This window comes from Pipistrellus kuhlii, unplaced genomic scaffold, assembly GCF_014108245.1.
Source record: "Pipistrellus kuhlii isolate mPipKuh1 unplaced genomic scaffold, mPipKuh1.p scaffold_m20_p_84, whole genome shotgun sequence".
NCBI classification, from domain to species: domain Eukaryota; kingdom Metazoa; phylum Chordata; class Mammalia; order Chiroptera; family Vespertilionidae; genus Pipistrellus; species Pipistrellus kuhlii.
This window is the reverse complement of record NW_023425589.1, coordinates 21030-32944: the sequence shown is the minus strand read 5'-3', so window position 1 is coordinate 32944 and position 11915 is coordinate 21030. Positions and strand designations below refer to the sequence as shown.

Below are 11915 nucleotides of genomic sequence, written 5' to 3'. Positions count from 1 at the left end.
GCTCGCTCCCGCTTTCCCTCAGTTCCCAGCCTCCCGCCTCGGGAGCACCAATCTGTTCCGGGTCCGTCTCTGCGGCCGGGCCTGGCCTGGGCGCCCCTGTGGGGTGCGGCTCTGGCCCCTCACTGTTCTGCTCCTCAGACACGCGGTCCCTCGCACGGGGTCACATGGCTGATGAGCCTGGGAGCCCGGAATGGGCAGCGTGTCCAGAGCCACTGAACCGGGCATGTGCCCTGACGGGATCGAACCGTGACCTCCTGATTCATAGGCTGATGCTCAACCAGGCTCATCCTTTTTTTTTAGATGTTTTTATTTTATTTATTTATTTGTTTATTTTTATTTATTTGTTTAATATATTTTATTGATTTTGTACAGAGAGGAAGGGAGAGAGCTAGAGAGCTAGAAACATCGATGAGAGAGAGAGTCATCGACCAGCTGCCTCTTGCACACCCCCTACTGGGGATGTGCCCGCAACCAAGGTACATGCCCTTGACCGGAATCGAACCCGGGACCTTTCAGTCCCCAAGCCGACGCTCTATCCGTTGAGCCAAACCGGTCTCGGCTGTTTTTATTGATTTTAGAAAGAGAGGGAGGGAGAGGGAAAGAGAGAAACATCGATCAGCTGCCTCCTGCACACCTCCTACTGGGGATGTGCCTGTAACCAAGGTACATGCCCTTGACCGGAATCGAACCTGGGACTTTTCAGTCCACAGGCTGACGCTTTATCCACTGAGCCAAACCGGTTAGGGCAAGAGAGAGAGAGAAACATTGATGTGAGAAAGGTGGATCGGCTGCCTCCTGCATGCCCCCTACTGGGGATCGAGCCTGCAACCCGGGCCTGTGCTGGGGCCAGGATAGAACTGGCAGTTGTACACCCAGGAAGGAGCTCGGCAAATATTTGTGGAAGAGTTAGTGCCATTGACTATTGGCGGCGGCTCGGTTTCTGCTTTGTTCCCCATAAATCATAGGCTGTGAACTTCCCCTGCTGAGTCAGGCAGGTCACACCCGGGACCAAAGAGCTGTGTCCTCCCCGAGCGACCACGCAAGCATGTCCCACGTGGGGCCCCGGGACAGAGCGGCGTCGGGAAGGAAGGGGTCTTATCTGGATGAGACAGGACCTCGGAGTGTCCGCGAAGCTGTGACATGGGCCTTATTCTGCAACCCAGCCGCCCTGGCTGCTGGAGAGTGGGAATTGTTGAGCATGCGTGTGCCCCAACAGAGCTGTCCATGCTGACACCAGGCCAGGCCTTGAGATAGGGCCTCATGGCCCCTTCCCAGCACGTAGGCCTTCTTTCACAGAACACGGCCAACTTTCTGAAGAACAGGATGACCCTGTGAACAACATGGCCGTCGATGGCATGACCCTGACGTGGCTTGGGAAAAACTGTTTTGTCTTGGGTTGCTTGCTCTGCAAAAAACAGGATGTGGTAAATGTGCTTAAAAGTGGTCCTGCATGCTTTTTTCACTGCTGATAGCGCTTGCAAACATGGTGAACGTTCCTAAAACCCGCCGAACTTTCTGTAAGAAGTGTGGCAAGCATCAACCCCACAAAGTAACACAGTACAAGAAGGGCAAGGATTCTCTGTATGCGCAGGGAAAGCGGCGTTATGACAGGAAGCAAAGTGGCTATGGTGGGCAGACTAAGCCTATTTTCCAAAAAAAGGCTAAAACTACAAAGAAGATTGTGCTGAGGCTTGAATGCGTTGAGCCTAACTGCAGATCTAAGAGAATGCTGGCTATTAAGAGATGCAAGCATTTTGAACTGGGAGGAGATAAGAAGAGAAAGGGTCAAGGGATCCAGTTCTAGAGCGTCATATTTTGTTTTATTATATGACAATAAAATCATGATATATTAACTTAAAAAAAAAAAAAGTGGTCCTGCACAGAGGGCTGGGGCTGCTCTCTGGACTCCCTGCGTGGAGAAAGGCAGAGCAGTCATTGGCCGGCTAATAAAGGCTCCCTAAATTTGAATTTGTTCTGGTCTCCAGTGGTCGTTCACTTACGTTCCCTCCACAACATGGCTCCTTTCTCTTTTTCAAAAAAAAATTAGAGGATGTTTACTGAAGCTGGGGACAGTGAAACAAGGAAGGGCTGGAGGAGTGAGCTGGGCTGAGCTGCTCTGGCTCACTAACAAGTCAGAGGACAGGGGCCTTTAGGACAGGCCCAGGGGGTTTGTCTGGGACGAGCTGCCGCTGCCCATTGCTGCCCTGGTTGCAGCCTCGCAGGGTCCCTTAGAGTTAGGAGATGCAGGCCTGTGGGGGAAGATGTAAGGGGGCAGGCTCGGGGTGCTCCTGGGAGGGACAGCAAGCCTTCCTGGCTTCTTTCATTCGAGTTCAAGGGGGTGTAACTTAGGGGTGACCCAAGAGGCCAATTCAGGTCCTGGCGTCTAGTTAACAAGCTGGAGTTTCTTAAAAAGAAAAAAAAAAACAGCTCTCAGGTGACCCAGATGGGCCAGAGGTGGGAGGGACTGAGTGGGAAGTGGCACGTTGCTGTGTCAGGTCCACGCCTGTAAGCTCCTGGCAGCTCCCCAGGGCCAAGCAGGTCACACCCGCTTACTCAGCCGGAACGCCTGTTGCTGGACACTGGGCGCTGTGGTCTGACTGGGACACAGGCCCCGGCCAGGCAGCCGGAGGCTGTGCGTGGTCTCTGGCGAGCGTGCTACACCGGAGTCACGGTGGCCCAGCACCTCCCCACCCCCTCCGGTAAGCATGCCGCACCCACCACTCATTCCCGGCTGCTGTCACCACACACACCAACGCTGGCTTCAAAGAACAGAACGTCTTCTCTCACAGATCTGAGGGCTCAAAGCCGACCCCTGCCTCCATCCTCACACGGCTGTGTGTGCCCAAGTCACTCACCCTACTGGGTGAGGGCCTGTCCTGCTGGGCGAGGGCCTGTCTGCTCCGGTGTCACCTCCTTTTCTTTCTTTTTTTTCTTTTTTTTTTTTTTTTTTAATATATATGTCTTTATTGAATTTTTTTAACAGAGAGGAAGGGAAAGGGATAGAGTTCGAAACATCGATGAGAGAGAAACATCGACCAGCTGCCTCCTGCACACACACCCCAATGGGGATGTGTCCGCAACCAAGGTACATGCCCTTGACTGGAATCGAACCTGGAACCCTTCAGTCCGAAGGGCGACGCTCTATCCACTGAGCCACACCGGTTAGGGCTCACCTCCTTTTCCTAATCGAATCTGTGTTTCCAAATCACATCGCATCCTGTGGTTCTAGGGGTTAGGATGTCAACATGTCTTTCCAGGGATACGATTCCACCCATAACAAAGGCAGGCTGGGTGCTGGAGGCCTGGAGCCTGGCTGGGAGAGCTGTGTTTTGGGGACCAGACGGGGGAGGGGGTTGCCATCCTCGCTTTGGACTCGTACACCCAGGAAGGAGCTCGGTTGGTCGGTAAATATCTGCGGAAGGAGTTAGTGGATTGATTACTGGTGGCGGCTGGGTTTCTGCTTCGGTCCCCATCAATCACGGGCGGGGAACGTCCTCTGCCAAGTCAGGTCTCACCGGGGACGGGCTGGATCCCCGTCCGGCGTTGAGGTGAAACAGAACTCCGTGGGGTATGTCGTACCGTGGCACCCCGCTCCTGGCAGCTGGCAGCCAGCAGGGCCCTTCTGGGTGGAGACCACAGAGGAGACGCAGGGAGGGAGGTCGTGAGGATGGGTCTCCCGGATCGTCCCCCAGCACCGCCTTCACCCCCGGGATGCGCAAGAAAGGGCGTGTGAGAAACTAGCCTTCAGCCGAAACCGGTGTGGCTCAGTGGATAGAGCATCGGTCTGCGGGCTGAAAGGTCCCGGGTTCGATTCCGGTCAGGGGCATGTACCTTGGTTGCAGGCACATCCCCAGTAGGGGGTGTGCAAGAGGCAGCTGATCGATGACTCTCTCATCGATGTTTCTAACTCTCTATCTTTCTCCCTTCCTCTCTATACAAAATCAATAAAATATATTTAAAAATAAAATAAAATAAACCAGGGCACTTGTTTAGTGGACATTTTAAATGGGTATAAATGACTGTTGTTATGAGGTTTTTCTTTAATATCCAAAAAGGAGAATTACACCAATAAAATGATTTTTATCTCCACACTTTGAAACACACTGAACACAGAGAATGAGTAATCATTAGATTCAACTTTGGTCCATATTGGAGTTTCTCCGAGTGGACTAAGCCCTGGGGCACAGCAGGCCCAGGGGGGAGGTCACCTGTGCACATGGCAGCAGCCGGCCTGCCCATGGCCTCTGGCCCTGTGGGCCTCTGTGGTCCAGCCCTGGAGGGGAGGCCATCTACCTGCCACCTTTACCTGCCCCATTCCCGCTCCTGCATGACAGCCAGGTGGACGGAGTCGCCTCCTGCTGCTTCTGTGACCCCTGTGGATGCCGGGTGGCCTTGCCGCTGCAGCCCCAGGCCTGGTGTTGAGTCCTGCCTGAGTCCTGCCATCACTGTGAGGCTTCCCCACCCCCATTTCAGGGGTGTCCCTCGCCACCAAGGGTATCTCCTCAAATTCTGTTTTCCCTCGTCTTTTCATAATAAAAGGGTAATATGCAAATTGACCAAACAGCAAAACAACCAATCGTTATTATGTGCACTGACCACCAGAGGGCAGACGCTCAAGACAGGAGCTGCCCCCTGGTGGTCAGTGCGCTCCCACAGGGGGCATGTGGCTCAGCCAGAAGCCAGGCTGACCGCTGGGGAGCTCAGCAGACACAGAAGCCTCTCCTGCCTCCACAGCAGCTCTATGGGGAACGGGCCTAAGCTGTCAGTTGGACATTCCCAGGGCTCTCAGGCTGCTAAAGGGCGCAGGCTGGGCTGAGGGACCCCCACCCCAAGTGCACAAATGTCCTGCACCAGGCCTCTAGTGTCTTTTCCTAAGGCCCCATTACCCCGAAGCCTGAATTCCTAGCTGCCAAAACAGCCACTCCCCTTTAGCTGAGGGCAGGGAAGGCTTCATCGGCCCAGAGCCGCAGAGGAGAGAGCAAAACTCCATCCCACCCTCCGGGCCGCTGGCACTCACCATGTTTGCACGGCTCTAAGCAGGCGTCTTCAAACTTTTTAAAGTGGGGGCCAGATCACGGTCCCTCAGAGAGCTGGAGGGCCGGACTATATGAACTACTAATTCCTACTGTAACACCTCGGCTGCGCTCACTGCCCAAAAAACCTGGCGGGCCGGATCAGACTCCTCTGCGGGCCGCATGTGGCCCGCGGGCCGTAGTTTGAAGACGCCTGCCTGAGTTCTGGGAGCGGCTGCCAGGTGAGTTCTGTATGTTGTTCGTTTTCCAGGTGGCGCTCTGAGGCACAGAGAGGTTAAGCCACTTGTTCGAGGTCGCCCGGCCGAGAAGCCGAGCAGCCTGGATTCAAACTTGGGGGCCCAATCCTGAGCCCCCGTGCCGGGCCCCATACACTGCCTGTCCCCCGAGGATGGGGGAGGGAGGGACACGTGCAGGGCTAGGGGCCGTTCTCTCCGGCCGGGCCAAGGTCGGCGGCGATGCCCACCCACTCGGGCAGGAAGGCCGCCTGTGGCCTGAAGACCGTGTGGAAGCGGGAGTGGGGCGGCGTGTAGTTGGCCAGGTAGACGGCGTCCCCGCCGGCCAGGTAGGCGGCCCAGACGCCGAAGGTGCCCACGGTGAACACGGTGTGATTGCACTGCGTGAGCAGCGCGAAGTCCTGGGCCGGCGAGCCCTGGCGCCCGGTGCCCGCGAACACCACGTCCCCGCGGGACGCGTCGATGTTCTCGCGGCACCAGGCCATGCCGTCGCTGGTGACCACGAACACGGGGGACGCGTGCCGGGCCCGGAAGCGGTCCAGCGCCGCCTGCAGGTAGGCGCGGTCGGCCACCACGCCCTTCCACACTTGCGGCATGACGCGCACGTAGTCCCCGCGGCGCACGTGCACGCCCACGTACGTGGCGGGGCGGCGCCCGCGCACGCGCAGTCCGCGCAGGTACGCCTGCGCCCCCTCGCGCACGTGGTCGTGCAGCGCGAACTCGCGCAGGATGTCGGCGCGCAGGTGGTGGTAGAAGGTCCAGGAGCAGGGGTAGCCCGTGAGGCGCACGTACTCGCCGGGGATGTGGCGGTACCGCTCCTCCATCCAGTCGTGGAGCGGGTAGTTGAGCCAGGGCAGCCCGCGGGCCGCGGCGGCCGGCAGCACCGGGAGGGAGATGCGGAAGAGCGGCGCCAGCGTGCTGTGCATCTCGGCGGGGATGAAGGCCGGCCGCCCGTTCAGCCTGGCCAGCGCGTACAGCGTGGCGTACTCGCCCATCTGGTTGCCCAGGCGGCCGATGGCGTTGATGGTGAACATGCCCCCCTGGGGGAGGTGCCGGGGGGCCGGGACCACGAGGCCCCGGGAGGCCCAGGGGGCGGGCACCAGAGCCAGACGCTGGTGGCAGTGGAAGATCATGGACACCGCAAAGATGAAGAGGAGGAAGATGATGGTGCAGAAGGAAGGGCAAATGGTCCAGAAGCCCATGGTGGCTGCAGGGAGGAGAAGGGACTGAGTCAGGAGGGATGGTGGACAGTCCTTTGCTGTCTCACTGCCCCTCCCCCCCCCCATACATGTATTCACTCACTCAACTCCTCCTGGGGAGCCTCAGGCCTGGGTCCGAGTCCCAGCTCCAGCCCTCCCTGGCGCTGTGTGACTTTAGTCAAGTCACTTCACCTCTCTGAGTCCCAGTCTCCTCACCCGTTGAACAAGGATTGCCGGAAACCGATCCATGTCACTAATAGAGAATGTGAAAAGAGAATCCGGAAGGCTGGCCAACCTTAATGGCTCTGAATGGTCGGAGCTAACACTCACTGTTTGAGACATTGGTAGCTAAAGCAACCTGTTAACCATATGTGAATTCTTGCTGATTGTTATTGGAATTACCTGCCTAAAGCATATGGGTGTGTCTCATAACCTCAATAAAAGGGATACCAAAGCCAGAGCAGGGGTAGTCCTCCCTCTAGAGGTGGACTCCCGCCTGGCCCTCTATTTCCCAAATTAATTCTTTTCTAGTCTCTCTTCGTTTTGAGTGCGGCCTTCTCCAGTCCCCGGACCCTGAGCAGGAACCCCGAACCACGCGGGACGGGAAAGGGGCTCCCACAAAGGACGATGAGCTCCAACCATCGGAAAGTGCCCATTTTTGACCTCACACCATTGCATATGGTCCAACCTAGCCCTGCCTTACTAGGTCTGCGTGCGGACTGAACGAGTGGCATTGTCACCTGTAGGAAATGCCAAGTGTGAAACAAGTACCGCCAGGCTATTTCCTTGTGAAGCTGTGTTCTGGAACGTTCCCAGGCCAGGAAGGCAGCACAATAGGCCAGGAGCACAGATTCTGAGGCCGGATGGCCCAGGGTCAGGGGTGGGCTCTGCCTCCTGCTGGCTGCACAACCCTGAGCACGCTACTTAACTCCTAGGCCTCAGTCTTCCCCTCTGTACAATGGGGTTACGCACAGCACCTCCGGGAACTGTGCTCCAGAGCCCCCGCCACGGTCAGGGCTTCCTGCTGCTGCTGGGGGGTGTGGTGGACTCCTGCCAGTCAGACTCTTCCCCCCTTCCCTTCCCTTGGATCCGGGCGCGGGCCTGCCACTGCCTCGGCCAGTCAAACATGGCGAAAGCGAGGTTGTACCTTTTCTGGGCCAGGACTTAAGGGATCAGCAGTTCCCACTTCCTGCTTCTGGAACGTTCTCTCTGCATCGCTTTAATATTAAGGTCTGGGATGAGCCCTTCTTATTTTTTGGGTAATGACTTTGTTGAGACGATATTCAAGTATCATGCAATTCACTCGTCAACAGTGTGCAGCCCTGGCCAGTTGCTCAGGGGCTAGAGCGTCAGCCTGCGGACTGAAGGGCCGTGGGTTCAATTCCCAGTCACGGGCACAGCCCCAGTTGTAGGTTCAATCCCTGCCCTGGTTAGGGTGCTTTTGAGAAACAACCCATTGATTTGTCGCTCATGTCAATGTTTCTCTCTCTCTCCCTCTCTTTCCCCTCCATTCTCCCTAAAACTCAATGGAAAATATATTGTCAGGTGAGAATTTTTTAAAAGCATGCAACTTAATAGCCTTCTAGTATATTCAGAGTCGGGCAACCATTACAATTTTTAGAAATTTTTTTATCACCCTAAAAAGAAGCCCTGTGGTCCTTAGTCATCCCAATCTTCCCATCCTCCGCGCTTTAGCGACTCTGTATAGTTCATATAAACGAAATAATCCAATATGTGGCTCTTTGTGACTGGCTTCTTTCACTTTGTATCATATTCTCTTGTTTAATTGATTTTTAGAGAGAGGAAGGGAGAGGGAGAGAGAGAAGCACTGATGTGAGAGCAAGACATCAATCCAGCTGCCTCTTGCACACCCTGTATTGGGGATCGAGTCTACACTGGGTATGTGCCCTCACTGGGAATGGAACCGGTGACCTCTAGGTGCCCAGGACGACGCCCAACCAACTGAGCTACACTGGGCTAGCAACCTGTTCTCAAGGCTCATCCATCTCATAGCATGAGTCGGCACTTCATTGATTTCTTTTTATAGCTAATACTCCAGTGCCTGGATATACCTCCTTTTGTTTATTAATTCATCAGTCCAATGACATTTGGGTGGTTCCCACTCTTTGGCCCTTATGACTAGTGCTGCCATAAACGTGTGTGTACCGATCTCTGTGTGGGCGGACGCCCTCAATTCCCCCGGGATTTACCGAGGAGCGGAATTGCTGGGTCACGTGGTAACTGCTGAATAGATTCAGGAGCTGCAGGCGGTTTTCCACAGCAGCTGCCATTCCACTTCCGCCAGCCGCGTGTGAGGTCTGATTTCTCCACAGCCTCTCCGGCGCTCGCTAATGCCCGTTTGCTCACAGGAAGTGTGCCAGGCTCTCTCCTGGTGGAGCCTGCACGGTGGAGCCACACCAGCTCATTGGGCGTGGCTGGGCTCCGGGAGCTGGGTTTCCTGTCCTTGTAATGGGAGGACTTACCCCTTCTTCAGGAGTTGCTGCTGCTTTTGTTTTGTTAATCCTCACCTGAAGATCCTGGTTCAGAGAGAATGGGAGGAAGGGAGGAGAGAGAGAGAAACACTGATGTGAAAGAGACACATTGACTGGTTGCTGCCTCCCACTCTCACCCCAACCAGCGGCTGGGCTCATACTGCAACTGAGGTACATATCCTTGACCAGGAATCGAACCCATGACCCTTTGGTGTGGGGGCTGACCCTCTAACCACTGAGAAACGCTGGCCAACTCAGTAGTTGCTTCTTTCCGAGTCCGGCTCTCCTCCAGCTCTCACATGGACTCTCAAACATGGGCCTTTCACCCATCTCCAGTGCGTCCTGATCCGCCATCTCCCCCATTCCTTCCCCCACCCCCCGCCTCTCCTCTGTGCGCCCCTGCTCTGTGCTCACTCCACTGGCTACAGCTCAGGAGTCCCCTAAACCCCGCAGAAGCCCTGGGCTACACGGCCTCCACCCGGTCACCCGGCTTCCACCTCACCCATCTGCTTCCACTGGCTCCCTTGAATGCTGGGGCTCCGTGGGCTTGCCTCAGTTCTCCTCCCATAATCCAGGGCTCCTGCCTTGATTAATCTGACCCCTTAGGGACCTGGGACCATCCATGTGGCATGGGTTCCCAGCGAGGCCAGCCGGCTCTCACATTTACGAATTAAATTTTCCGGCTTCACAGGGTACGAAAGCAATATCCTCCAGTAGCAACCATGCTTCCAATGTTGAATTTTCACACACACACACACACACACACACACACACACACCCGCCTAGTGATACGTGCTAGGGTACTCTCTCATGATGCGGGGAGCAACAGCAAGGTGACTTTGCCCAACTGCAGGCTAAGGTAAGGTTGGCTAGGCTGAGCTATGATGTTTGATAGTTTAATAAGTTACTTTCCTTTTTAAAATATATTATTTTTATTGCTTTTAGAGAGGAGAGAGATGGAAACATCGATGAGAGGAGCGAATCATTGATGGGCTGCCTCCTGCGTGCTCCCCACTGGGGATGGAGTCTGCAACCTGGGCCTGTGCCGACTGGGCACTGAGCCCTGACTCCTGGTTCGCAGGGCGATGCTCGACCGCTGAGCCCTGCCCAGCCGGGCTGGTGGCCTAAGCCTCTTCAATGCGTTTTGGACTTTCGACACCTTGAGTTTTATCGGATGTAACCCCACTGTAAGTCCAGTAGTATTGGAGCAAGAAACATCTTGCTTGCTGCTTTAGTTTCCAAAACAGCGCGGTAACCTGCCCCAGAGCCCCCCGTCTCACTGGGACAGCTCTGTCCCACGCCGCCTTTCTCACGCCGCCTGCCTCGGCGCCTGCCTGCATCCCCGGGGGAAGGCTGCAGCCTCTAGCCAGCTCCCGGTGCCGGCTCCTGGGGCGGAGGAACCAGCTCGGGACAAAGGCACCGCCCCCCGAACCACCTCCACGGTGTGTGACGCGGGCAGTCACACAGGCCCTGTTTGGTTTCACGCTCTGCTCTGGGCCTCTGGGACTTCTCGGAGGTGTGGACCAGGCACCCAGGTGTTCACTGTGCGCAGGGCTCTGCAGGTCGGCAGCCAGTCCCGCTGCCACGCTCAGAGCGCCCTCTCCTGGCTGCTCCTGGGCTGAACTGCAGGCTGAGGACAGTGGGGAGTGGGGGCTGAGGTGCTGGTCTCAGCGCTCACCGCCCTGGGCTGCAGTTCCTTCCAGCCACTTCCCACCAAATTGAACCCATCAGAGGACAAAATCTGGCCCGAGCCCACATGCGGCCATCTGTGGGCGTCTTAGTGTGCACGCCCGTGTGTTTTGCTGCAGAAACAGTAACGTTTGCTGAGGGACCTGCTGGAGGTGCGGTGCCCAAACACAGCTTCTGAGACATCCGCCCAAAGTTTCAGATCCGAGACTGCAGGCCTGGGCCCGTCTCCCCTCATTCAGTCCTCACCCTCGCCCGGGGGGAGGTGCATTGTTACGCCCGTTTTACAGATGAGGAAACTAAGGCGCAGAGAGGTTAAGAAGCTTGCTGGGCCCTAACTGGTTTGGCTCAGTGCATAGAGCATCGGCCTGCGGACTCAAGGGTCCCAGGTTTGATTCCGGTCAAGGGCATGTACCTTGGTTGCAGGCACATCCCCAGTAGGAGGCGTGCAAGAGGCAGCTGAATGATGTTTCTCTCTCATTGATGTTTCTAGCTCTCTACCCCTCTCCCTTCCTCTCTGTAAAAAATCAAATAAATATATATATATATATATTTTAAATCTAAGATGAGAGAGCTGCCTCCTGCACGCCCCACAACCCAGCCATGTGCCCTTGACATAGAATCGAACCTGGGACCTTTCAGTCTGCAGGCCGACGCTCTATCCACTGAGCCAAACCGGCTTCGGCTCATCTTTGATATTTCTCTCTCTCTCTCCCCCTTCTCCCTTCCTCTCTGAAATCAGGCCCGCAACCCGAGCATGTGCCCTTGACTGGAATCGAGCCCAGGATCCTGAGTCAAACTGGGTGGGGATTAAAATAATAATAATAATAACAAATTATATATGTATATATAATTTTTAAATCCGAAGTCCCTGTCCTGGCTCCCACGGGCCGGCCCCTCGCCGGGACCAGAAGCGCGGACTGCTCGGCTCCGGACAGAGGTCCGGGCTCCCTGCTGGGTGGGCCCATGCGGTGCCACAGCCAATGCCGAGGCCCTGGAGGCCACGGCTCACACACCTGTGCCTCCTCCCCGGCCCTAGCTTTCCTCAGCGGAGGTGACAGAAACTGTATTTTTCTAGTCAAAACCACTCAGTGGGGAAGAGGGTTGAGGGCAGCATTTGCATGACAATTTCAGGGCTGGAGCACCAGGGCCTGGCCCGAATCTGGCCCTGGGGGAGGCTGGCTTTGAGCTCTGTCCTCCTCGGGGTCCCGACTTTCGGCTGCTGGAGCCACGGAGGCCCGAAGCAGCCCGGCCACCCCCGTGCCCACCTCA

The 11915-nt window shown here is 56.2% G+C and overlaps 2 protein-coding genes across 2 annotated transcripts; one reads left to right on the top strand and one right to left on the bottom strand.

Moving 5' to 3' along the window:
* Positions 1–1439: 1439 nt before the first annotated feature.
* On the top strand, positions 1440–1856 carry LOC118712178 (60S ribosomal protein L36a-like). The gene has a single exon (XM_036425699.2). It carries the CDS (start codon positions 1451–1453, stop codon positions 1802–1804), a length of 354 nt encoding a protein of 117 aa, XP_036281592.1. The 5' UTR covers positions 1440–1450; the 3' UTR covers positions 1805–1856.
* Positions 1857–5216: 3360 nt separating this feature from the next.
* Positions 5217–9039, bottom strand: LOC118712177 (galactoside 2-alpha-L-fucosyltransferase SEC1-like). Its single transcript, XM_036425698.2, has 2 exons — positions 8949–9039; positions 5217–6473 (listed from the first exon to the last, which is right to left on the bottom strand). Exon 2 carries the CDS (start codon positions 6466–6468, stop codon positions 5449–5451), a length of 1020 nt encoding a protein of 339 aa, XP_036281591.1. The 5' UTR covers positions 6469–6473; positions 8949–9039; the 3' UTR covers positions 5217–5448.
* Between the last annotated feature and the right edge of the window lie 2876 nt (positions 9040–11915).

What these genes read in the sequence shown, in the direction of transcription:
- LOC118712177 (XM_036425698.2), bottom strand. Translation starts at nt 6,468, where the DNA reads ATGGGCTTCTGGACCATTTGCCCTTCCTTCTGCACCATCATCTTCCTC.
- LOC118712178 (XM_036425699.2), top strand. Translation starts at nt 1,451, where the DNA reads ATGCTTTTTTCACTGCTGATAGCGCTTGCAAACATGGTGAACGTTCCT.